This window comes from Mya arenaria, chromosome 1 (genome assembly GCF_026914265.1).
Source record: "Mya arenaria isolate MELC-2E11 chromosome 1, ASM2691426v1".
In the NCBI taxonomy this organism is placed as follows: domain Eukaryota; kingdom Metazoa; phylum Mollusca; class Bivalvia; order Myida; family Myidae; genus Mya; species Mya arenaria.
In genome coordinates, this window is record NC_069122.1 from 56093305 (window position 1) to 56119630 (window position 26326).

Genomic DNA, 26326 nt, shown 5'->3' on the forward strand with positions numbered 1-26326 from the left:
ACCGTTATTAAATATGGAAATTTTGTTTGCGGCGAATAACTACAGTTTCTTTCATCAAATGGACATCAAAATCGATTTATATTAAGAACATGTCCAGAGCGTGCTTGTGCTTTTTGGGTGCGTTCCATCAAAGGTCAGGGTCACCGTTTGCTTGGTTGGGATTGCTTTCTGGTCCAATACGTCAAAGTCACCGACATGAAACGTTCCTACATATATTTAGGCAATCGCTTGCATTTAACTGGGGCTAATAATAGGCCAAATTTCGAAATTTGCTGCTATACAAATGCATAAATGTTTATGGCGACTGGTTTTTGCCATTTTGTGTTTTTGCCTATTCGGGCCAAAAAAGTATTATTCCGAACTGTACTTGTTTTTGTTACATTCTAAATGGTTACTTAGCAGTGCTTTAAAGGGGGACTATTGTATGTCATGCAAAATTGAGATCGGGTACCCGCGTGTCATTGAGGACAGAACAGAAATAATAAGCCATATTTAAACTGGCTTTCATCTAACAATATGTTGTCATAATTTGTATGCTGATTTTAAAACTATGAGGACCATATACAAACAACATAATGTTTTGTTATGTCATGTATGTTTGTTATTCGTGTCGAAAAAATATGTTGTTTTCAATACGGTAACTAAATATATAAATAAAATTAACAGCTGACAAATGTAATATCATGGCAGCAAAAAAAAACATGCTAAAAACTGACTGCGGTACAGTAGAGTTCCTTGTGCCTGATTACCGTTTCATGACTGAACGTTTTGACTTGAGGCGAACGATTATTACTTCCGGTCGTCTGCACTCAAAAGTAAACACAAAATATTGTTATCCCATGTATTAATTATCTTTGTTGTTTTAAATCGGACGTTTCTATTTTCGAGTTAACTCTTAAGTGCTTTATACCATGTTTGTAAACAATACTGATACATATGTATAGGATACATTTTATTAAAGTAGTCATTGACACTGTGAACACGATGAGAAAATGGCTGGCATATTTTTTTAGTGAAGATATTCTGGAACTATATTTATTGCTGTATTTAAGAGGTTGATTTGTTTTAGACAATGCACTGAAAGCATTATAATTTAAATATCAAAAGAGGACTTACATTCAAAGCAGATCATATATTTTCAGAGCATGGACGAGTTTCGCAAGGTATTTAAAATGAGTGACGTTGACAGAGCTGAAGAAGAAAACCATCAAAAGAAAAGGAAAATCGATGTAACAATTATTAATATTTATTTTGTATACTCTCAATACGTGAAAAGAAATGAGGGGGGGGGGGGGGCACACTGAATTATTTTTCATGGATTTGGGTTGATAATTTATGGTAATTTACCACTCAACTTCTAAATTCAGTCTTAAATTACGATGTATGCTTTACATGTACAGTACTGTATACTTCATGAAATTCGATTTAAACTTAGTGTATAATTTAAATTTAATTCACCATGATGCAATATAATTTATTTTTAATTATCTTTTTTCGCCTTAAGGTAAGACAATGCCACTTTTATAAATACAACACATTGTACAAAACATTATTGTTTGTAAGTTTAAAAATAAATAGACTAAGGTTAATAATTATGTATTTTTGTCATTCCTGTTTAGAGTGATGGCTTTGTTTGTCCAACAACCCCAGATATCCCGAAGACAAGTCACCTGAGAAAGACCAAAGACAGTGATGAAGCCACCTATAATATAGACTCTAATGGTCAACTTGACTTTTTAAAGGAAGATGAAATATAGAGAATACTAGGTTAGTGCCGTGGATGGAGGAAGTTTGTCTGGCAAGGCGGAGGAATTCCGCAGCCGAGCCAGATAAACTTTCTCCTTCACGGCACTAACCTAGTGTTCTATTTATCCTGTTACTTTGTTAATTAAACACTATAAAAACCTTAAAATTATTAAGTATCTTTTAAAGTAAGGGTGGCAACTGTTTTTTTCCCTGTTGACGTCATCACACCCGGTATCCATGTTTAAATCGCCCCCAAAATAGTTCTCCAAACTGTTCAACTTTTTTCAATACGTTTATATTCAAAGTCATTGCATTTTAATGCGTAAATATCAATTCAAAACATAAAAAGCTTTTAAACGTGCATAAGCATGGATCAGTCTCCAAACATTATCTGATGATGTAACAATTATTCCGCAAGTCATAGAGTACAGTACACAGGTCAAGATTCAAGATCACGAGTGTTTACAAACAATCGACAAATATTAAATGGATTTAATTCATGTTAATAGTGTTGGATGTTCAGAACTGCACCGGCAAAGAGATCATACATTTCTGTTGTAAGTGAGATTTTGTCATTCACCACAGAAATGGAATAATCTATCGACGAGTATCGTTGAATGCTGTTTCACAGTTTCCAGCATTAGCGGGTGGGGTAAGATTTTCACATCACATGTAGATTTTCAGGTCGATTGTTTTGCCAGTGTCATTATTTTGCATAATGATGGGACTTTATGGGCGAGTGATTGTTGAGGTCGGCTGTTGGTGGTCCATTGATAAGATACTGAAACAGTATTTGTGCTGTTCCTCTGACATTGCAGGATATAGAAAAGAAGTTCGTTTTCGCGGTCACATGACCACCTGACTGTAGATAAACATCACGTGGTCTACTATCCTAATAAACTAAAATTTACACGGCACCTTGTTATTGGATCGATATGTATGCAAGTGACAGGATAAAAATGCTTACTGTCTTTTTTCTTTCAAATTGTGGAATAACCAAGTATTTTTAGAATGGGTATCTTTCACTTTTTTTAATAACTTGCATAATTTTCATCTTGCGCTGTCTACCAAATAAATAATCGTTCCTATTCAATATTTCTTTAAAAAAGATACTGTACTGATATTGACATGAAATAATGCAGTTACGAGATTATGATTTTTATTTTTTAGACTCCCAGTATGATGACATTTACGAAGGTGATTATCAACAGGAAGAGGGTCCAACGGTTTCAGGCTACTTTCAGTCTCATTCAGAAGACAGCAAACATTCTGGTATGATTATAACAACCATATTTAAATTTTGTCTGTGATACTGCTTTTGAAAAATGTATTTCATAAATTGTGTGTATTTATTGTTTCTATTTAAAAGTCACTTTCATCCTTACTGTCTGAGCTTTGCTTCTGTATTTGCAGAAATCTTACCAACAAACCAAGGTGCGGCATTGCAGGAAAGCTCAGCTGCTATCCCTGGAAATATGCAGACTCTCTTGGCAGGTACAGTGTTTTTTTCCAACTTTTAAGGGAATGGTGATGGGGCCCTTTGATTTTGGAAAGAAAGGGGAAACATACAAACATGATTCATATAATGTTTCAAACCTGTTGTTCCACAAACCTATTGACATATTCATGAATGATACTTAATTGCTACATTTGCTAAATTATCAGTGGTCAATACTCCTCAAAAAGATATCAATAAGGGGATTTATTTTTACCTGGGTTGTGGAACAATGTATACTTTGGCATAATTGTAAAATATCATTTATCATATATATTCTTCCATTGAGACATGTATTCGCTGTCGAATAAACTAACGTATTCATCTTTGTTTTGTAGAGTTTACAACAGAGACGTCATCTTTTTTTGAAAGTTGGAGTGCAGCATTTAGGTAAGATAATTGGATAAACCTTTTATTCGGCCTCTGTTCGTGTTTTTGGTTCACCGTAGAATGGCAGACACACAGGAACCATGTTGTAAGGTGTCATTATCCGCTAAAATAGGCAAAATGGGGCACGTGCCTCCGAAGAACACCATTTTGTTTATTGCATAAATTGATAAATGATGTCGGATGTGGGTTTTTTTTGTTCCCATTTTTTTTCTAAATATGCTTTAAATTAAAGATGGCCACCAAAAATATGAAAATAAGCCATTTTCTAAATTGATGTGCCTCAGTTAATGAGGGTTTTTTTTTCAATTATTTAATTGTCAAAAATACATGTTTTGCTCAGATATATCATTTTAATAGTTGAACATTAATCTAAATAGATACAATCAAAATACAAAAAGGAACAGTTTAACTTTATGAGGTATTGAATGTGATTTATCCTCACGCAAAAAAGTCACAATTTAAGTGTCAAAATGTACATTGTATGATATACATAATATATGAAAACATTTGTAGATCTCGTCAAACAAAAGTTTAAAAATGCGGTTTCTTTTTCTCTGAAAATAATATAAACCCTTTATTATTATCTTTATATGTCAAAGTAAATAAATTTAATACACAAAATGTAGTCTTTACTCTACAGTGAAAACTCTTCAATGTATAATAAAAACAACATTTAATCCTTTAATATAAGAAACAAAGTGATACAAAACTTATCAAGGTTCCCATGAGTTTTAAGTTATTAAGTTTAACTGCAAAAATAAATTACTACGCGATCTACTTGCAGCGGACCGAATTACCAAAGAGACGTTATATATTAAAGATGCACACAACAAATCAAACAATGATTGCATGTGATCTGATCAATGTAGCTTTTTTGTTTCTTGAAATGGGTTATAACTCTTAATGTTAGTGTCTAGACAGTTGTGTTGTATAAAATATAGAAAATCTATGTAGAAAGTGTGACAAATTTTACAATTAGCCGAAATAAAAAGTATATTCTCCACAATTATACTATTTCGTTAAAAGACAGTTCGGTGGGGGTAATTTGACTCCAATCAGAATTAGTAACCTAAACATTTTTTTTACAATATATGTTGTTGATTTTTGCATTTTTTATTGGCAACGTTTTTTGCTCTTTTTATTGGCAATGTTTTTATCAAGTAAAAATGATTCTTAAACAAAAAACATTTGTTTAAATCTTTCTTTTTTCTGTTATGCTACAGCATAAACACATGCTACAACAATTAAATTTGATTAAACAGTGGGTATTGAACTATTCACATGAGTTTAAATCCAATTAAAGGTACATATAGAACTGGCCCCGATTTCTCGAAATTTCTTAAGCTTAACAGGCTTAAGTCGCTTATTTCAATTAGCCAAAATACATACTGAAAATGGATTTTGATAAATGAAAAATGTTTTTTTCTGATAATCATACAGATTTTTCCTACATAATTTCTGAAAATTCTTTAAGAAGTAAATAGAACACATTTTATAGAACAACAAAAATAGTGAGATTAGCTTAATCCTGTTATAAGGGACTTAAGAAGTTTCGAGAAATTGGGGAACAACAAATCAATATCCTCTAAATTTACTTTGTATCTTCTGAATCAACTCGCAGCATACATACCAGGATTAATGATAAATACAGAAGTATATACGTATTCATTTCATCGCGACATGAAATAATGTACAGAGTCTGTATTAACATGAACAAGTTTTAATAAATACAATAAATCAATTCAAAAATAAATCTTAGGAAAATTAACTTTTCTTACATGCTTTAACAATTACAAAATCTCAGACAAGTGCTTGTTGTGGTTATATATATTATATACTAATAAACTGCACATCAACAAAATCAATGATATTGTCCATTTCTTCAATATCTCCACCATCTATGTCTGCTTCAGTCACAAGCCATAGCCACCATGTCCACTTAAGATGTTGGAAGAAGGGGACCGGATGTCCAAACTGGTTCCAAAATTCCTTCACTGTTAACGTTCCATCCTCGATCTTGAAATGGTTCAGAGGGTGCAACTTTCGCTTGGTTGGCCCTACTTGTACAATCCAACTCGGTTATATATCCTCTGAATGGCAACAAATTGGACTTACAAGGTGGAAGCTTGGACGGGTCAACATTGACCTTTGTGCTCAAGTGCTCTTCATTACCGGACATCTTTTTTTAGCAGTTTGTGCCGAAGAATATATATTGACTGCAAATTCATACATAAGACAGTCAAAGGCTTCCAGCATTGCAGTCATCGAAGGCTGTAAAGACCAATCATCACCAAGTTTCCCGAAATTAACATGAGTGTGCAGATATTTAGTTCTTTAATTAGTATGTACAGGTTTTGTAAATAGTCTTCGTTTACAAAAAGTAATTGTTATCCCTGTTACAAACTAAATGATAACCTTTAAGTAATTTAACCATTGAGTATTCATATTAATTTGTATAAAAGTTAAGTTTTAAACATTGTATCTGAAAAATTTACCAAAGGACTTCTTGGTATTTCGGATAAGCCAAAAGTTTCTTAAATACCGGCGAAGGCATACAAGCCAAGAGTCACTGTGCAGAACTTTTGTGTCAGCTAGTTGAGATGCATTGATCAAGTCGACATGCGATTTTTTCCAGTCCCTAGACCTATGTAGATATCCAAATCTATGAACGGTACATATTGCAGCAGAATTATAACTACGGCTGTTTCTGGGGTCCGAACAACTGCTGCATTGTAGCCTTGTGTGGCCACACACGTAAAGTAGTTAATTACCCAGGTATCAGTTTCTTCTTGGTTTTAGGATAACTCTAGAATCTCATCACAGTTAACCTGAAATGTAATATTATTTATAGTAGAACTAGTAGTAGTAGTAGTAGTAGCAGTAGTAGAAGTAGCAATAGCAGTAACAGTAACAGCAGCAGTAACAAACCATAAACTTGTATTTAAACATGGGTGCAGTAAACAAATACTCACCTTGAGTAAAGTAATTTGAGTAATGCGACAACACAAGCGCCACACGTGCATGGTCAATGAGACTCGTCCAAAACATAGCTTGGTTTTCATAGCGTATGAACTGTTTAAGAACCACTCTTCATGAATTATCTTCGAGACCTTTTTTTAAGTTTTCTGTTCTATTTCTCCAGAGGGAGAGTACCTCGACACAAGTGAGAAGCGCTACTGGGTTGTCAATCTGGATGCTCATTTCCTGGACAAACTGATCAAGTAAAAGCCATTTTCCATTGCCTCCGCTACGGTTTTCTTTTGCAAAAGCCTTTCCCTTTAACACTGCCACTTGTTAAAGGATCAGCCACATTAGGATTTCGGCGTACCATGACCCGGCGCATTTATGATTTGTTAACATCCCGATGTAATTAATCAGTGTGAAATTAACCTGGTGTCACAATGTATTTCTTGTATATGTCTGGGTGTTTTCAAATAAGAGGCATAGCGTTCACACATCCTACAAGGTGAAATGTACACAGGACATATTCTTGGCAAACTTCATTTGTAGCTTGTTCAGAATTTTTCAACAACTCCTGGATGGCTGAATATTCAGTAAACGGCTCATGAATCGGCGAGAAGTAGTCAATTGTTGACGTTCTTTGTAGCGCTTTTCCCGTTTCAGACACGAAACCACCAAATGCAGGAACTACTTGTTTTTCCTTGCTACTACTGCCAACTAGTCTACCCTTGCCAACAACCAAATCCTGCACTCATTAAGGCAGTTATGGAACATCTCTTCATTTTCACTCGGAGCGATGTACGTTGCTTCTGAAAGACTGGTACAACTCTTCAAAAAAGTGAACTCCTCCAAGTGTCTCATTTTTAGTTAAACGGCAATGAGCGACTTCTATTTCGCTTATGAAGTTGGAATTCGCGTAGAGGGTCTCTCAAACCTTAGTTTGAGTTCTTGAATCATTATTCCCTAAGCACTATTAACAATATTAGAACCCTGAAAGTGGGTTGTAATTTTATTGAGATATTCCCATTCAACATGGAATACCCCATTTGCATTCCCTGTAACCAAAGAGGTGAGTTATGTCATCGATGACTCTCGCTTTAGCAGCTGCAGTTTCCAACCCTTATACAAAGTCATAACGCTCATAATGACCGTAGCGATTGAGAATTGTTGTTAATTGTCGACTACGAAACAAATGCCTGACAGAAGTGCAAAGAAGAAAAATGTTTTTGCATTTTTCAATCACCATTTGTCACAGCTCTACCGATGTCCTAAAATTTGAATTGATACTTAAAACATTAATAACAAAATTGCCCCTAATTCCATTGTAAGTATGAATATGTACTATGTATATAGCATCAATGATAGGAAGTATATACATAAACAGAGATAAATTGTTTGCATCATCAACGTAAAATGAATAAAGCATGTAAACAGAGATAAATTGTTTGCATCATCAACGTAAAATGAATAAAGCATGTTTCTACAAGAATCATGTCAGTGATTTTTTTGGCTAATTTCCCCTCGCCAAAAAGCCACTATTTTTCCCAAAAAATCGCCAGTTTTTTTGTCTCGCTCCCCTTTTTACTTGCAATTTAAACATGCAAAGTTAATTTCCAATTTCATTGAAGCTACTTCTATTTCATACATTTTTTGATAGCAAACTTTCAGATATTATAAGTCCTCGTATCCGCCAAAATCCGGTCCGGGTAACCGCAAAATAACCAATTTTTGTTTACAGTCTTTTTTTGCCGGGGACATTTTGCAGGACGCACCGTTTTTTCCTGCTTCCAGTTTCAATTTTCAGTTTACTTTCAGTTTTTCGTAATGCAAAATACACGTTTATCCTGACAATTGTTGCCATAGTCAACGAAGTATGGTATTCAGTGAACAACAGCAGTTTCACAGCGTCGAAGGGAATTTATTTATGTCTGTTTTAAGTATCAATGTTTTGTACTCAACTGTTTAGTTCTAGATAATGACTAAATTAGATTTTGAGTGCAAAACTTAATACAAAGACTTCAAATACATGGACACACAATTGACAACCGGTTTTAAACATGTTGTCGTGAGTATTCTTTTGAATTCAAAAATGCATTTCTCAGTATAGTATTCATATTAATCATCAATGTTTGATATAAGAAGATAAAAAAAACTCGGACAAGCTTGTTAATTGCTGTCTTGAATGTTATAGAAAAAGTCTGTATGGACACACATTATATATAATAATCTCAGCAAAAGCAGAAAATTAAATATTTTATAAGTAAAATTACCATGTCATAATTTTCCAAATTTTTGGACTTTTCGCGCCGATTTTCCCAATTGAAACGGCACAGGCAGTACACTTATTTTGAAAAAAAATCACTGCCTGTCTGCTCAAAACATAAGAAGAATACTATTATAAATGGGCACATATTAACAACGCATAGGGAAAATTAACGTTTAATATTTGCCATAAATTGCTATGATCAAATGTTATAAAACGTAAAATGTTTATATTCTGCAATAACTGTTAAGCATTAATAAGTATGACAATAACTTTTATGTTTAAATATTTCACCTATGATTAATCAACTGAAATTATTGTTCTAAATAGCACTTGAAAAACAATTAGTTACAAATATCATAATATTCAATGCCAGAACATAACGGATAATAATAGCCCTCCCTGCCAAATGAAAAATTCTATGCGCTGTACCTTCTCATTTCCAACATTTCGGTGGCCATACAACAGAAGTTAAAAGAAATTCCACCAATGGTGTTGGAGGTCATGGGAGGGGAGTCGATTAAGAAAATGCCTGTCTTAAAACAATATGTATATTTAATGCAATATCTACGGCTATTGTTTTAGTACCTATTGTGTAAGCATTTCTATACGCATCTATGGCAGGCATGAACTGTACACAAAACTGGTTGACCTTGAACCAGAATGTTCATCGCTAATAGTTACAAACGTAATTTGAGTACCGACTGGATGCAGGTTAAGTGTCTTTTTCAGTTTGTCAACTCTATAATTAGGACTGGCAACAACATTTCTGTGTAATTCTTGCAAGTGTCGAATGCGGAGAAAGGAAATAATGGCAATATCATTGTTCTGAAATGATATTTTCTCAAATGTAAAGTATTACAGTGTCTAGTGCATTTGCGTGAGGAGAATTTTGCAATTTATTTTCACATTTTGGTTCTGCCTTTGAAAACTGTGCAAACTCCAACTTGATCAAATTGTTACATGAACTATGACTCTTTGCCTTTTTGGCACATAAATCCTGATCCATAACTTACCTTTAGGGGTGACCGTTTTCGAAGTTCCACTGATTGTTTTTCAATTTTACTCCACGAAGGCTCTTTATTGTAAGGCTAGGATTGTTTTGCATGTTTCTGTTTTATCATTTTTCTATCACACCTCTATTGCAAAATATGCACTCATCAGGAAATGATGTTCCTAGTCTAGAATATTTTCACGGGTCATGAACAAAAAAGTCACGAGCTTTATGATAATATAAATAATATAAAATCAAAAATCTTACAGCAATAGTTATGGATATGGGTGATTTCAAAAAAAAAATAGGCTTTTCTTGAAGTGTTGATAAAAGTATAAAATAAATGTATTAATAAATATAAAATGTATGTTGTGGTATGTGTTTTAATACATATATTGTTGATGCAAAGTTGTGAGAATCCCTTTGTTGGTTAAAAAGTTATTTTAAAAAAAATGGTCCAAAAATGTAGCAAGTGTAACACTTTTTCCGGACATTTTTACTTAATCATGTTATTCAAAATGATTGTGAGAAAGCATTTTTTTGTTATTGTTTAAAACAGATAATTAAATGTACACATTGAACATTAAATATTCGGTAAACCACGTTTGAAGTGCAAACTGACATTTTTATTTATCTCTAAATATTCTGCATATAAGTTGTAGTGCTTAAAAAAAATCATTAAAAATTGTGTATAATCAAAAAGTTATTGTTGTCATGTCTAAAATTAAGTCAGTGTTCTGCTGATAAGTTTATGTTTGCTTAGGTCTATGCATTGATAAAATAAAATAACCAAAACATGTAAGATAAATGGTCTTGAACAGGTTCACATGTGACATTTATTTATTTATTTCAGAAATGTTGCAAGTGTAACATTTCTATAAAAACTGTAATATTTTTTTTAAACTGTTGCTTTCATGCATTTTTCTTTATAATTCAGAAGAGCATATCAGCCAGAGATCATCTGCTGCACTTGTCTGTTCAAGGCATGATCATAAGTGATGTTGCAAGTGTAACACTATTTTGACGCACACATGTATAATGACTTAATATTCCGTATTATAAACATTACACTTGAATACAAATTTATTTTATTTAGTTCAATAAATGGTCTTCTTGTTTAAACACCTTTCTCTTGGAATTAATGCCTTGTGACAAAATGTAAGTCCGTTTTTTTAAATGTGAAAACGAATAAGGCAAATAAATGCATTTTTTACATTAAAATCTTAATGGGTCTACCTAGTAAATTTATAGCCACCAACAATAATGAACATTTGTGAATACCAGTAACACATGTAAACATATTAACATAAAGTAGTTCAGTTATAGAGATAATTTTTAAGTACAAGGTAAAGTGTTACACTTGCAACAACTTTAAGAATTGTGAACAATTAAAACGCATTTTCATTTCTACCCACAGATTATGATATAAAACACATAAAATAATGGCAAAACTGATTGTAAAACTCCCTTTTAATGGAAAATCATTAAGATCACTCACAAAGAAAGCTGATGAACAAACTGAAAACACAAAGCAAAGTACTTCATCAAAGGACAGAGAAAGGAAATTTAGGGGAAAGCTTAAAAATGATCCAAGTACGAAGGAAAAGCTTGAACAAATGAAAGAAATAAAACAAAGAGACAACGAAGCTTATCAACTGAAGCTGAAATTGTTATGAGAAACAGATGAATCCATCAATGCTGCATTGCAATAAAAGAGAAGAACAGATCAAGAATGAAAACACTGAGAAAAAGGAAAGCTGACCAAAAAAGAAGACAAAATTCATCGAAGATTAAACAGAGCAAAACATCAAAGAAGTTTGTATCATGTTAAAGGGCACAGAAATTGGATTGGACTCGTAAACGACTTACTCGAGCATCAACATGTTAACCACGGGAACCAGAAAAATAGGCTCATACTGTAACTAAAATCATTAAATAGGCAATACCAAAGAGAAAGTCAATGTTGTCAATTGAAACTCATAAAAGTACAGTTGGAGGGATGGTAGGGTTAGGGGAAGTTGGGAGGTCCAGAAAAGACACAGCATTGGTCAAGAGAAAATTAGACATGAAGTTCTTAGAGGAAGTCAAACCGGTAGTGTACAAGTGGTCAGACCGAGATGACATCGCTTGGCAATCAGAAAGCGATGTTGTCCACAAACTTAGTCATACTGAGCTGTTGCCTGGCAGGGGGCTCAAAATGAGATTTAATATGAATTAAAAATTGATTAACAAACTGTCAAAGAACTGTTTCCATGTTAAATAATGGTTCAAAAATATGTTAACATGAATTGTACACATGTCTGTTATGACTGTAACATTGAAAACGTTGTCAGTGAAACATAAACTAACAGACTGTTATGTGTTTCATTCAGTACTTTAGACTATTTTTTTATTGTAAACAGCTACAGTTTAAAAGTTAATTTACTGTTTATCTATCACTTGTTGTGGTATAATATCAAAAGCAAATGAATTGATCTTCTATTAACAACAACAGATTTGTAATAAAGTTAATCAAGATGTGCTAAATTGTTGCAAGTGTAACATTTCGCATAATTCAAATGTTATCATAGATTTACCATACATAATGTATATAAACATTAATAATAATGGATTAATAGCAAAGTTGTATCACCAGAAAGTGATTTAAGCTTAAAACAATACCATGTTCAAGCTAAGTCCTTTCAAATTGATATACATATATGTATCTAGGAAAATTATTGCTGAACAATTGAAATTTGTTGTTTTTTAACTTTTAATTGTTTGTAGAATGTTTAAATCTTGAGTCTCAAGATAATTCCTTGTTATTATAACCTATCATCATTAAATAAAGTATAAGCTTCCATTGAGGAAAGAAAACCTACACCTTGCCCATTGTGTAGCAAGTGTAACATATTTACAAAAAAATACTTCATTTTTTGGATAGAAAATTTGTACTTTATAATGTCATTGTGATGTTAAAACCAAAGTTTGTCTTAACCATTAAGGTCTCAATATATTATTTGCATGAGCTGTTTTTAGGCTTTTAAGTCTTAAATAAAAAAAATAAAAAAACTTTTCAAGGTGTTTATTGAAAATATCATTCCTAATTACTCAGAAAAAGGCAAAATTTGAAAAATGTTGAAAATATCTAGCTATTTTCTGTAAATACTAATACATATAAACTTGCTACCTTTTAACAATATCAAAAATAGGTGTGATATTGATGTTTAAGACTTGTTTCATGTTTCTGAAAAATATGGCTTTATTGTAAAAAATGAAGAATACTATTAATAAAACATGTTGATATCATTAAATTTATGATGACCTGTGTATTAGTAAAAATATATGGCATTGACTGCATTTGAAATTTGACATATCTGACATGTTGCAGCCTCATTATTTTTGAAATCACCCATATTAGAAAAAGAATAAATAAATAAACTATTTTTTTTTGTTTTTGCGTTTGCCATTTAAGTAAGACTACGTACGTTTGCCGAAATTCTGCAAAAATGCATTTGTTGTACAAGTTGCATCGCAAAATTTATAAATATAACAAATAAAAACAATCACTAAACAATTAAAAGGAATATATTTGAAAACAATGTGGATTTTTATCTTAAATTGTGACATTTTAATACTAGCTACGTGCGTTTGCATTCCTGAACACTATTAGCATCGAACGTCCAAAATCACATGTTATGTCCTCTTCACTGATCCAAACGTTGTCCTCCTTCGATGGCCATTTGTAAGAATTCTTCCCAGTTCCTGATACCATGAATGTGAGTCAGTATTCCCCATCAGCACTGTCATATTCCAAGACCTTGCCCATGAAGGGTTGTTTCTCATATACAGCTGCTACAAATGTATTTTCAGGAAATATCTGGCTTTTTTTAATATCTCCTTGGTAGTTTGTGTAGTGTCTGTAACTTTTTCAGGAACAAGGTCTATCTTATTCCAGTCAGGGCATTTGGCAATGAACTTGCCATCTCTAAAGCAATGCTGGCAATAACAAGACGTGTTTCGCACAGCAAGTTTCCCTTCTCCAATCGGCACTACTGCATGTAGTTGCATCGTCCCCTTTACTGGTCTGATGGCCATTTCAACCAGTTCTCTTTGAGCTTCCTCACATGCACTTCGTTCAAAAAATACATATTTTAAGTTACTGTTTACTTGGCTCAGCCCCCATCTGAAGAAGTCCTCTGCAGATTGTATAATGCTTTATGACGCTTTACTGCCATGTCAGCAAGACGCTTTGCTGTGCCAACTACACAATCACAGGCGCCTTTCCCATGACCTGCCTCGAAGTACAGCCAAGCAGCTTGTACTCCTGGGAACAAATGGTCATGTTTAGCAATGACAGAGAATATCTGACGGTTTCTGTATTGTGAGGTCGGTGAGTCTGTCATGTATTGGATCATATTACAATTTGGCAGTATGGCTGAAACGACTACTAGGGACTTGTGCCTGAGTTCATTTGTACTTTGATGCAAATGCACATGTGTAGTTCTCCTCAAAGTCCATATAACATATTGCGTGATCTTTTGGCATCTCTTCCTTCAACTTTCTTTATTGTACATATTGTGTTTTAACTCTTGATGTGGTCTCTGATTTATTGAAGTTCCTTTGCTATAAGCTTAATGAACCTGTCTTTGTTCTCATCAACATTGATTATTTGCATACGCTTAAACACTCGCCCCTTTTTCTCGGCTGTTACACATCGTCATTCAGAAAATGTTATACTATCGTCAATAGTGCCTTCTATCTTTTCCAAAATTTCTGTGTAATTCATTTTGGCTACAACTGTATCAGGGTTGTCAAATGACAGCACGTTGTAGTCCTTGAGTGCTTTGCACTTCAGTGCCATATTCTGATGTCTTTGACATAAGCATGTTTGTCTGTTTCTGTACTGCACCAACTGAATGTGCTTTGGACTTATTTCAGTGAAAGTCGTGAGGCTCACATTGCAGGAACTGTTCTCCGCTCTAAACTTAAGATGCGAGTTGAAAAGATAATCATTCAATACCCTCTTTTGGTGTTGCACCTTTCCAATAGTAGGCAAGTACTATTATCATCCCGTTCCATGAACTTTGTAATCAATTGTTTCAACTTCTTTCTCTTCTCTTCTTGGCGAACCTTCCTCTCAGCAATGCCTTTCCTTGTTTTGCAAATTTGCTTTCTGTTCACTCCCACATACTTGCTGAGATTTCTTGCTATTTTGTATTTGTGGAGAATCTTTCCACAAACTATTCGTAACAGGGGTCTTTGGCTTTGCTTTCCTTTCTCTGTGTTTATATTCTCCTTTACTTCTGCTAAGACTCAGTTCTAATCTTCTGAAGGCCTTTTTCCTCGATTTAGGAGTCATGTTGAGGTCTTTAAGTTGCACTCTTGTCTTGCTTCTGGGTGTTAGTTCATTTTCCGTATTTGTATCTAGTCTTTGTGCATGTAATTGGGCTACTCTTTCTTTTGATTCTTTTGACGTTGTAGTTTCTTTCTTAAACAGGAATTTCGCCTGTGTAAGTTCATAACTTCATCGTCCAATATCTTGACTTTCTTGTTTGCGTTGACCAACCTAACTGTATTTGCTTTCCTCTTTTTCTTGAAATTCAATTTTACTGTCATTTGCAGACGCTACAGCTTCTGTGATCGTAAGTCCGCAATCTGGAATTATTACAGTTGAATCGCATGTATCCGATTCTTCATGAACATCACCTATTACTATTATGTTACATGATTTGGCACGTTGTCTAGATTTTTTCATGCATTCACGAATCTTAATTCGTCTCTTTGCTAACTTTCTGTTGGACATTTCTGTTGTGGGGACATAATATACTTCTTGACCCTCTCTGTTTCATTTTTAAAGTAGTTTTTGCCTTCTTTCAGTTTCTTCTTCTCCCTATACTTCTTCTGTCTTTCGCCGTTTGACATTCGAGCCACTCGATGTGAATTACGTTACACAAATTTAAAGCACTTTGTTTAATACACAGTAAAAATACTTTGTTTAATACACAGTTGAATTTATGTACCATATCTCGCTACAATATTATGTCGCAGACAAACACAACTACAAATCAGTATACAGTGGTCAAAACATGATTTAGGAAAATAAAAAAAATATAAAAATTATCAACATACCTTGTCACCAGCGTATATATATTCATATAGATGAATATTTTCTTGATATTTCTTCTTAGAAAAGGAAATGACAATTTTATAGCAATATGACATCGCATAAGAGACACACAACAAGTTTAATGGTTTAAAGAAACTGAATTGTTTCGTTGCTGCAGTTTATTCCCCTTACCTTGTAACGTAATTCACTGTAACGTAATTCACCTATCATTTCAGGACTAAATATGTTTGTAGGATATTCTTTTTGCCTTGCTTTTTGTTTTATGACAACTACCAAAGTTATGACAATACATTTATCTAATGTTAGTTTTATTTCAGGAGAAAATATTTAAACGATACAAAATAATTACTTTCCCTGTATTTGTTTACATTTACAAGGACAAATCAGTAATATTTTGACAAATTCTGACTAATTCACACATTTATTAATAAATTTAATGAAAATACTACCGCTAAATATACACTTTAAATGAATTTAAAATGTTTATATGCCTACATAAAACTTACCATACTGGATCGACATTCAAAAAAAGAAAAGATGATACTAAAATAATGTCAACATTATAAACAAGGGAAACAACTGTCGGTTAATTGCTAATAATTAACATTTAACTACACATGACTGTACCTTGTAATATTGTTTTACATCAAATATTCAGTTTCATGAATAATAATACATTAGCAACTATGACTGAATTTGTTTGAGGTAAAGAAAAAGTAAATACAGTTCGCTTGTAGTGTTTTTTTTTAAAAATCAACTTACATCATTTAATAAAGGGCTTTCTGTCAGTTTTCAAAAACCGAGCTAAAAATCAACTTATTACAGTGTTAAGTGTAAAAAATAATTTAATAATAAATAGGGGAAGGTTTAAAGTAATTAATTTCTAGTGAATAATTTATTTATTAACAGTAATTCCAGGTTAAGAAGCATAAGTAACGCCAACTTTTGGTATTATTTCCACACAATCTTTATATATTATCCATATGCTATGATATCAATTTATACATGATACTTATCGGGGATCAAAAAGACCCCACCGTCGTTGATTCCATTTTTTATGTTAAAAGTTAAGCATAAATGTGTTTAAATTGGATCTAATTGTAGGAGAAAAACTTTAAAGCTTTAATTAAATTTAAATAAAATTATAATTTCAAGAAGAAATAAACATAAAACGTAAATAATGATTCCAGGTGTGATGGAAAAAGGGGCAAACATCGGTATATCTTTACAGTTTAAACATTTACTTTTCACATTTTTAAGTCTATTTTGACAATTAAATATTGAAACACATACATTTCGCTATCAGATCAAAAGGTTAGTGAATATATTTCTTTTACTTGGAGTTACTGAGACGCAGGTTATAAAAATGGTTAATTTCCACCTTCTAGCGGCCATCTTGGCGGCCATTTTGTATTTAAAGCATGTTTGGAAAAAAATCTGGTAAAATCAAAAAATATTAAACTTCAGACGTCATTTCTTAACTTTATGCAAAAAACAAAATGGTGTTCCTCGGGGGCACGGGACCCCTCTTCCCTACTTCGTCGTCGTCCACGTCGTCAAACTTCATGTCTGCTGTTTAACTTGAACAATTATTTTACAATCGTTACGAAACTAAGCAGCAGTTCTTATTGGCAGTTCGTTTACAAGTGAGATCGTTGTAGACACTGTAGTAGCTATGGCCTTAAAATCGCCATAAAATTTACCAGTAACCAGATGTTTTGTCAGACACTCGGCCAACGGGTTCTGTTCTTTAAACTGCTGTTCACTATTTACTTTGTATTGTAAAGAAAGGATATGGAAAAAGCTATAAAATGAACTTTAAAGTTGTATTAATTTCTGTTTCCTCACGCACATATTTTATATTTTTTGTAATCTGTTACATCGAAAACCAAGCGTGTTAAGTAAGGCCTCCACTTGTCAAAAAACGTTGGAAACAATGTGCAACGTCTGGTGCTTGCCGATGATTATTGACCGATCAGACGGTCACTTAAGGTAATGGTTGAAACTACAAAATGGTCCCGAATGGAGGCTGAAGTGGTCAAGTGGAGAATGGAGGTATTTCAAGCCACCTGCCTCTACCACGTCCTCTGCTTCTCCCAGGTCCCCTGCCTCCTCCCTGTTCCTTAACAACTCCATGCTCCTGGACACATCCAAAACGCCGCACTCCTGGAGAGGCTGATGTTCTGTCTGGAGAATCAGATGAGTATGAAGATGATTGAGACATGTCTGGAGAAGATGCCGATGTTCTGTCTGAAGAGGATGAAGATGAATAACTGTCTGGAGGTATTCCACGCACCCTGCCTCTTTCACGTCCTCTGCTTCTCCCACGTTCATTGCCTCTCCCACGCCGCTGGACATCTCCCTGCTTCTGTGCTCCTCCACGTACTCAAACACCTCCTCGGCTGCGGACTTTTCCCTGCCCCTGTGTTCCACCACGTACTCGAACGCCTCGTCGGCCGCCGACATTCTGTCTCTGTATTCCTCAACGCACTCGTACCCCTCTTCTTCCTCGGACACCTCCATCGCCCCGCCTCTTTGTGCCTGAGAGAAACTTCCTTCCACTCCCCCGTCCAATCTGTACTTGTACATTGGCCATCATCAGAAGTGCATGCAGTACAAAAACAACTTTACAGCAACCACAAAGGACGAACCCCTTTCACAGCATGGTGTGACCAAGTTCCTACTACTGATCTAACGTTGGTGCGATCATTTCTGTTTCTACGTATGTCCTCAGATTTGACATAGAAAAATGTCCGCTTTGAATGTTCATGCTCCCTTTCACGGGTCGGTGCTGTTTTGCCATATGTGTAGAGTTCCTCCGCATTGCTAATTATAGATTTCCTTGCTGTAACAGCTAAGGATGCGCTTTTCTTTAGAACACCTATCTCTTCGTCACACGGTCCTTCACCATGACGGCTGCCAAAGAAGTTCTTCTCAACACTGAATCCAAAATCATCCGAAGCAAAGAAGGCATCTGAGAAAGATATCTTGCTCTTGTACTGAGAGGCTGAACCATCTGAAAAATGAACTTCATGTTCAATGTTTTGTCCCCTCTCAAGTAGGTGGCGGTTCGCAATGGTGACAAAATGCTGAACAGCAGGATAGTCGTGCTTACGATCGTCACTTATGAATAGCAATGATTCATGCATGGTTTTGTCACACTTGGTGCACTTGTAATATGCCACAATTGGATGGATCGTAGCTTGATTATACGACCTATGCTATGAGCACTTTGTGCTTCATCTTGACAATGGAAATTGTAGTTTTCGGCAAAATCCCTGCAGAAAACCACCCAGTTTGTTGGCACATTGTTTCGCAGGTCATCGAACTGTTTCGACTGCCATTTGGCATTGAACGAGTGCTTGCTAAATGGCTTCCTATCTTCTTCTAGATCATTGATTAGTTGCTCAACAGTACCATTAGTTTCCTTCAGGTTCATGGGACTGCAGTCCTTGCCATCCTTATGTTTGTTTCTCAGTTTGCAACTTCCATTTTGCAGCTGCTCCTGAATGTTTTTTGTTAATGTTAGAAGTTTATTTCGGATTTGGTGACAGCCGCATACATTACATTCTCTGTCAATGCACTTTTTCTCCTGTTTATCCCCTTCTTTTGGACACAAGGTTATGTCCGATGCATTGAACTTGTGTTGATAATCGCGTCTGGAACCTGATTTTGAGTACACGCCATGTTGATAGAACTCAACAACTTCAACTCAATGTTCACAACAATACTCGCACAAACATTGCATTAATCTCTGAGTGTTCATTGGTTTTAGATCTGTTGGTCGTAGCTTGACAAATTTGCTGTAGATCATTGTTGTTTCTGAATATTCCTCTTTAAACTGATCATATGTTGTCTTAATTGAAGGTTCAAGAGCTTTCTTCGTCATCATATTCTGTTTGGGCACGAGTTTAGCCATTGACATCTCCCTGGAAATGTCGCCACGTTGGTAAAAGCTTCCAACTTATTGAACAGTGACTGCCGGTAAGGAATCACTACTTTGTTGGTACTGGTCTTCTATTGTGGACTTTGAAAAGAATTTGTAGATGAATCCAAATTGTTTTCTAAGAGTAGATATGGCAACATTTCTTTTCTGAAGTGATATCCTTAGAATGTTTCTCGCTCTCAATACTTTTTTGATCTGGAGTATTTGGTTGTTTGCAATGTCGTCTGAATACAACCAACAGCTGTTTCCAAGAAGCGAAGTCGTCTCTTCTTATTGGGACTTTATATAAACTGTTCATCAAGAGCTGCTCACTTCCGTTGCGTTGCATTCTGTATGGTGCTGGGCAAACCGCTGTGGATGCCTGGCATTGACTTAAGCGATCGTGAAACCGTTTTTCTCTTTGCAGCTCCACTGTAGGTCCCACTGGAGGATGGAGTGGCTGAACTTGTTATTGGAACGGCTAAACTGGTCGTTGGAACGGCTGAACTGGTCGTTTGAACGGCCGAACTGGTCGTTGGAACGGCTGAACTGCTCGTCAGAACGGCTGAGGCGGTCAATGCTTTCTTTTTTGATGATAAATCATTCTTTTTCTTTCATTTACTCTTCGTTTTTTTTCTGTGCAATCATGTGTTCTCGTTTGTTTTTTTCTGGTTTCGCCACAAAGTTCTTTGCTTTTCTGTCTTGGCACTTGTCTATCTTACTGCTTTTTTTCGGCTTGCTGTCACCTTCTGCTTTTTTTCTCTCCCTCTACCTCCTCATTCGCTCCTCGGCTTTCTCTCCATACCTCGTTTTTTTGTTCATCAGACATGTCTAATCGCAATAACCGCAATGTCTCAGATTCTCGGTGACACTGTTCCTGGTTTTCCTTCAACCTCTGTCTGTAGTCTCTCATCACTTCTACATGTGCTTTCTTGTGATGTGGAGCAGATTTTATTGCAGCGGCTGCTTGTTCTATTGCAGAAGCATCCACGAAAACGAACTGTTCTGAAATTTTAAATGAATACTCAGTAATCAAGTTGGTGTGTTCTTAGAATGGTCCAGTTACACTAATTTTAGTATTGCACATAACATCAGTGAGTCATAAACTCAATTTGAAGTTTTAGAAGTGACTGTTGTTGTGCTACAATATTATTATTCGTGTGTGCTCAATCAGCATTGAGAACGGTGTCAACTCGGATTTATTCTGTATCCCACCCACACGACCTAGGTCGTGTTTTGTGGGATCTTCTCTACAATACTGTCATGATGTCCAGTGTGATGCATATTATTAAAAAATCAAACCAAGTATTCTGTAACACATAAAGCTACATAAGTCTGTTTTATTTCCTAGAAAATGTAAAGTTAAATGGTTTTATCATAAAGTACTGTGCATTCAAACAACTCTTCTCAATTTATCAAATGTTTGCAATGTTCATTCCAATGGACATGAACTTTTAGTGTCCAGCGTATGAACATTATAGAAAGGTATGACTTACGTTATGGTAACACGAAAAGTAATTGCAACTTAACTGTAATAATGAGATCATTCAAACTAATGAATTAGTTGTTGATCAAAATAGTTATCATTAAAACTGGTGTCAAAATTTCTAAATCTTTTGAAATGAGTAACGTCCATATCAGTGGACATCACAAATTATAGTGTCCAGTGTAATGAACATTATTTCAAAATTCACACCATTGATAGTTTACAACATCAAGCTAAATAAGTGTGTTCTATTTCTTAAAAAAATGTAAAAAAAAGTAAATTGGTTGGATAAAGAGGAACTATTTATCATACATCACCTTATCACTATCTACTCATTTAATTGAATATATGTAACGTTCGTCACAATGGACATGAACTATTGGTGTCCAGCGTATGAACATTATACAAATGCATGAATTATTTAATAGTGACAATAAAAGAACTTGTTAACTTAATTGTAATAATAAATAAATAAGTCCAACATAATGACCCAGCTGTTTATCATATTAATAGTGTCTAAAATGGATGACAAAATATCAAAATCGTAAATGATTAGTAACGTTCATCTCAGTGGACGTCACAACATAATAGTGTCTAGTGTAATGAACGTCATTTAAAATGTCAAACCAAGTATACTGAAGAATATAAGGCAAATGCGTTGTGTTCAAATCCTTAAAAATGCGGAGTTTATTGTTAGAGAATAAGATCCGCGTCTTCAAAACATTGTTATAGATGTCAATCAACATGGTCGAATATGAGTAACATTCGGCACAATGGACATTTAATAATAGTGTCTAAAGTGATGAACATTAGCCAAATTTTACAAATGAGTGATAACAAGACATTATTCTGCTAATTTGTACGTGATTTAACTTTTATGTGATAAAAGCAGTTCTGGAAACAGAACACTATTAATGAAATTAATAAAGAAAGGAATAACCTATAAAAAGTGCTTGTTTTTAATGTTCATCAATATAGACAACAAATTATTGTGTTTTTTGTTACCAACAGTATGCAATAACATGATTCGAGCTAACCTAGTTTATATTTTATAGGGTAACCTGCAAATCTATAAATGCCTATAACACAGCAAAATAAGGAATCTCATCCATCAAAAAAATAGTAACATTTCGCAAATTAATGTTTGTTTTGCTCATTTGATAACATTCGTAACTGAGGAATCCAAACATGTTGTCAAAGTTTCGAACGAAAAATGTGTCTCATCTTTCGTGTACATATAATACCTACTGCAAATAAAAGACGGAACAAGGCCAGCGAATATTTATACAGTTTCTATTATTAGGTTATTCACCCTGAAAGAATCGTGTAACGTACTGCAATACATAAAATGTGAATTGTTCGTAACAACTGACACTGCCAAATTCATGTCTCCCGATATGTACGTGATCATAAATTAAAATTGTGATCACACAGAAAACTGTGCATTTGGACTGAAAAATAAAACATGTGCTTTTCAAATACATCCCATAATATCGTGTAATTAATTGTCGAAAAACGAAACACTTGCTCGCAATTTTGTGAGTTATACTCGATCACCCCGTTCGTCTCGATGGGACGCAAACAATGTACTAACACTTTGTTAGACCTTGTACTAAATATGGATTTACTGTTACCATTAATGCTGGTGCAATAATCCGACACATTTATCGATACGGATATATAAAAATGGATAAATGAAAGTCATTATATTGTTGACATGTCCTAGTTATCATAAGTATGCATTGGTTTAATATTCGTAACACTGATGAACACCATGTGTTACGAACAGTATGACAACTTCATTTTCATTTGTAATACATTGTTCGTGATCATGAGTGTCATATTAAAGTGTAGATATGAAAACAAACACCGATACACCATATATGTACCAAATGTAGCACAGACAATTAAATTATTCTAAGCACAAACTAGTTTCCAAAAACACTGATGAAAAATGTCACAAAAACGCAATATACGTGTTTGTGTTGTTCAATTTTTATCATATCGCAAATCAGTCTTAAGTTAATGCATTTTACTATTAAATACCAAAAAAATCCTGACCATCGGTCCTCAAAAGTGGCCTGTACGTTTTTTATAATATATTCTTAGTCTTAATTTTGTATCTTACAAATCGTTTTTAACTTTCATTTTTCAGTAACAGTGAAGTGTATGAGAGTGAATGTCCAAACAAACTTGATGAGTTGATTGAAAAGGCGAAGAGTCTGGAGCAGTCCTTGAACAAACAGAAAAATTCTCTCTGTCAGCGACTTAAAGGAATTGGCCAGACTTTACAACTAGACTGAGTGTCAAAATGTTGTTTTTTGCTTCCAAGTGAATACATTTTACGATTTGAGTTGTGGTGAAAACTTAAGGTCATAGTATAAAAATTGAAATTAACCAAATAATTTATATTAAATATACTATTTAGTTTTTCATATAATACATAATATAATCAATTTTGTTTTCAGTAATTATACTTTTAGATTGTTGTTTCTCATTCTGTTCCATACAAAACAACGGTCTTTTTATTCACTTGTATTGTGTCCTCAAAAGTATGCCTTTATAAAAAGATTTAATAGTTTAACAGATGTTTATCTAAATTGATTAGACTGATTCATATTTAAATACCATGAGCGAATCGGTAAAATTTTGTAAATGAATGTCGAGCTTTATTTGCAACATAAAAACCACAAAGATAAACCCATCAAAATAAATTATGAAAAAATATTGGGCGTCTAACAACGATATAAAACAATGGAATTACATGACACACCCTATGATTTATTTTACTACACGTCTCTAGCCGTCGATACAGTGAATACACGAAGCATTGTTGCACTAGTTAAGTCATAAGTGTGCTGTCATAAAAACCACAATCGTGGTCGTTGCTCAGAAACCGGTCATGATTATGAAATGCGCGAGTACATTCAAGTATATTTTAAAATGAATCACTGACACACTTCAAACATTTTTTTAGTAGTCTTCATGCTTCATCCTGGGTCATACTTTTCATTTCGTCTCTAACGAGTTTTATGTCTTCCCCATGCATGGGGAGTTATATCGGTTTGCCCTTTCCAACCGTCAGTCCGTACGTCATTCTTTGTTTCCGTTCAATGACTATAGAACGCTTGGACACAGGAACTTAAAACTTCATACTAGGTATGAAGGTTCGTCCTGACCAGTAGATGACCCTTATTGGTTTTGTTATCAGTAGATAGAAGATTAAGGTCGCGGTGACCTTGAGGTAAAAAAACGGTTTCCACCCAATAACGTAAGAACGCTTGATCCCAGGAACGACAAGTTGGTCATGGTTAGTAGATTGTTTTAAAGTCAGAACACGACACTTATTGATTTTTTAATCAGTAGGTCAAATGTCAGGGTAGCGGTGACCTTGCGGGAAAAACAAGTTCATTTTCAATTATTGAATATCCTTTAGGCCCAGGAACTCCATACTTGGTATGCTAGTATTACATGACTAGTATATAACCCTATTAATTTTGTGATCAGTATGTCAAAGGTAGTCGTAATAAAGTGTGCGAGTAAAATGAAGTTGTAATATTTGTGTGTTTTTTTTTAAATATCCATACCCGATATCGGGAAACAAACCTTTATTCTGAACGAGCTGAGTAACTGGTATCATGTTTTTTGGCGTCCACAGAATATTGCTGTTGTTTTTACAAAATAGAAATCGTTAGAATAAATATAGGAACTGATACCAGTTGTATTACATCACAAACCTGTGAAAAATGTTAGCACTTCACACAGCATTTCTGAAACATGGTCTGTACATGGTAGTGTCGTACGTTACAATACGGATCATTGTATTTGGACTTTTCATTCTCTAATAAATAGAAGAGTTCTCTATAAATTAATAGTAATTATGACTATGAATCAAATGTCATCATTTTGTTCAAACAGATCAATTCCTTTGATTTGTGCGTATTTAATTATACTGTATAACCTTAAAATGTTTTAATACCATGCAAGCTTTTATCATTTCTCTAATACAAGATATGAGTATTATATTTGGAGTTTATTATCTATCCTGTTTTAAAGTGTGGTCCGCATTGCCCCAAACAGATGATCCAAAGTGTCACAATATAGAATATCCATAACAGCGGCGTAAATTCCACTATGAAAAAGGCCCGGGCCTGCACATCATTTCGCCGTTTTCTTTAGTCGAGAGAGTATGGGGAATCAGATAATACATCAACTATTTTAAATAACTCTGAAAGTGTCCGAAAAAGTGAACATGATTACCCTGATCTTTGAATGAAATCCGATTGGATATTCTCGCAACAAGAAGATGGTGATGAAAAGGCCAACCAATACCTTGCCGACATACAACTTGTTGTGGTGGTCATGGTGTGGGAGCCATTGCATGGCAGAGTAACGGATATTGCCTGCCGTTTCGATGTTGAGCAACGTATACCACGTCAGGCCGGAAGACAATAGCACAGATCGAACAAGCCCGAGGAAACTCCATCTTTTTTCTTTAGGGTACCATTGGGTGCAGCAAGATTTTTAAATATTATTTATACTCGAGTCGTGTACATGCTGATATGTTAGGCCTAAATCTTCAATAATTCATGTTTGTTTAATTTGAAGTGTATGTGGAGGAAGTTAGCCGCTGGCATGTATGGCACGTACACGTATTATATAATTGTTAATAATAAGATAAATAATGCAGGAACAAAATCCGCCCACTTCAAACTGAATTAAGTATAGTAGCAGTTGCTTCTTTGCCTAGCGCTCAACATTAAAAGGGTAGCACTGTGATCGTTGTAATTATGTTTTAATCCAAAGAAAGTTGTATAGTTCTAATGTCATGTCACTTCAATCGCATTTAAGCAGCAATTAAGTCGTGATAGCCTAAATACAAATACAACCACTTCTCGTATTGGCAAGTAGAAAATAAACACTTGAACACATTTTACTTCCGACTAAATGGCGTTTA

General features: G+C 34.4%; 1 protein-coding gene across 3 annotated transcripts; it reads left to right on the forward strand.

The window, feature by feature from the left end:
• The first annotated feature begins 933 nt into the window (after positions 1 to 933).
• LOC128234609 (uncharacterized) lies at positions 934 to 25321 on the forward strand. Of its 3 annotated transcripts, XR_008260979.1 has the most exons (7): positions 934 to 1229; positions 1620 to 1722; positions 2917 to 3018; positions 3160 to 3240; positions 3580 to 3631; positions 18059 to 18241; positions 23525 to 23648. XR_008260979.1 is itself a non-coding variant. In XM_052948943.1 (6 exons), the coding sequence occupies exons 1-6, from the start codon at positions 1146 to 1148 to the stop codon at positions 23670 to 23672; spliced, it is 570 nt and encodes a 189-aa protein (XP_052804903.1). In that variant the 5' UTR covers positions 934 to 1145; the 3' UTR covers positions 23673 to 25321. The 3 variants fall into 3 exon arrangements, 2 of the variants coding, with proteins under 2 accessions (XP_052804903.1, XP_052804913.1); XM_052948943.1 differs by lacking the exon at positions 18059 to 18241 and having other exon boundaries at positions 23525 to 25321; XM_052948953.1 differs by lacking the exon at positions 18059 to 18241 and having other exon boundaries at positions 1620 to 1689; positions 23525 to 25321.
• Positions 25322 to 26326: the final 1005 nt, after the last annotated feature.

Excerpts from the sequence above, each read along its gene's own strand:
- LOC128234609 (XM_052948943.1), top strand. The coding sequence starts at position 1,146 with ATGGACGAGTTTCGCAAGGTATTTAAAATGAGTGACGTTGACAGAGCT. Across the intron at positions 1,723-2,916 it reads CTATAATATAGACTCTAATG|ACTCCCAGTATGATGACATT; the intron begins GTCAACTTGACT and ends TTTATTTTTTAG. Across the intron at positions 3,632-23,524 it reads AGTTGGAGTGCAGCATTTAG|TAACAGTGAAGTGTATGAGA; the intron begins GTAAGATAATTG and ends TTCATTTTTCAG.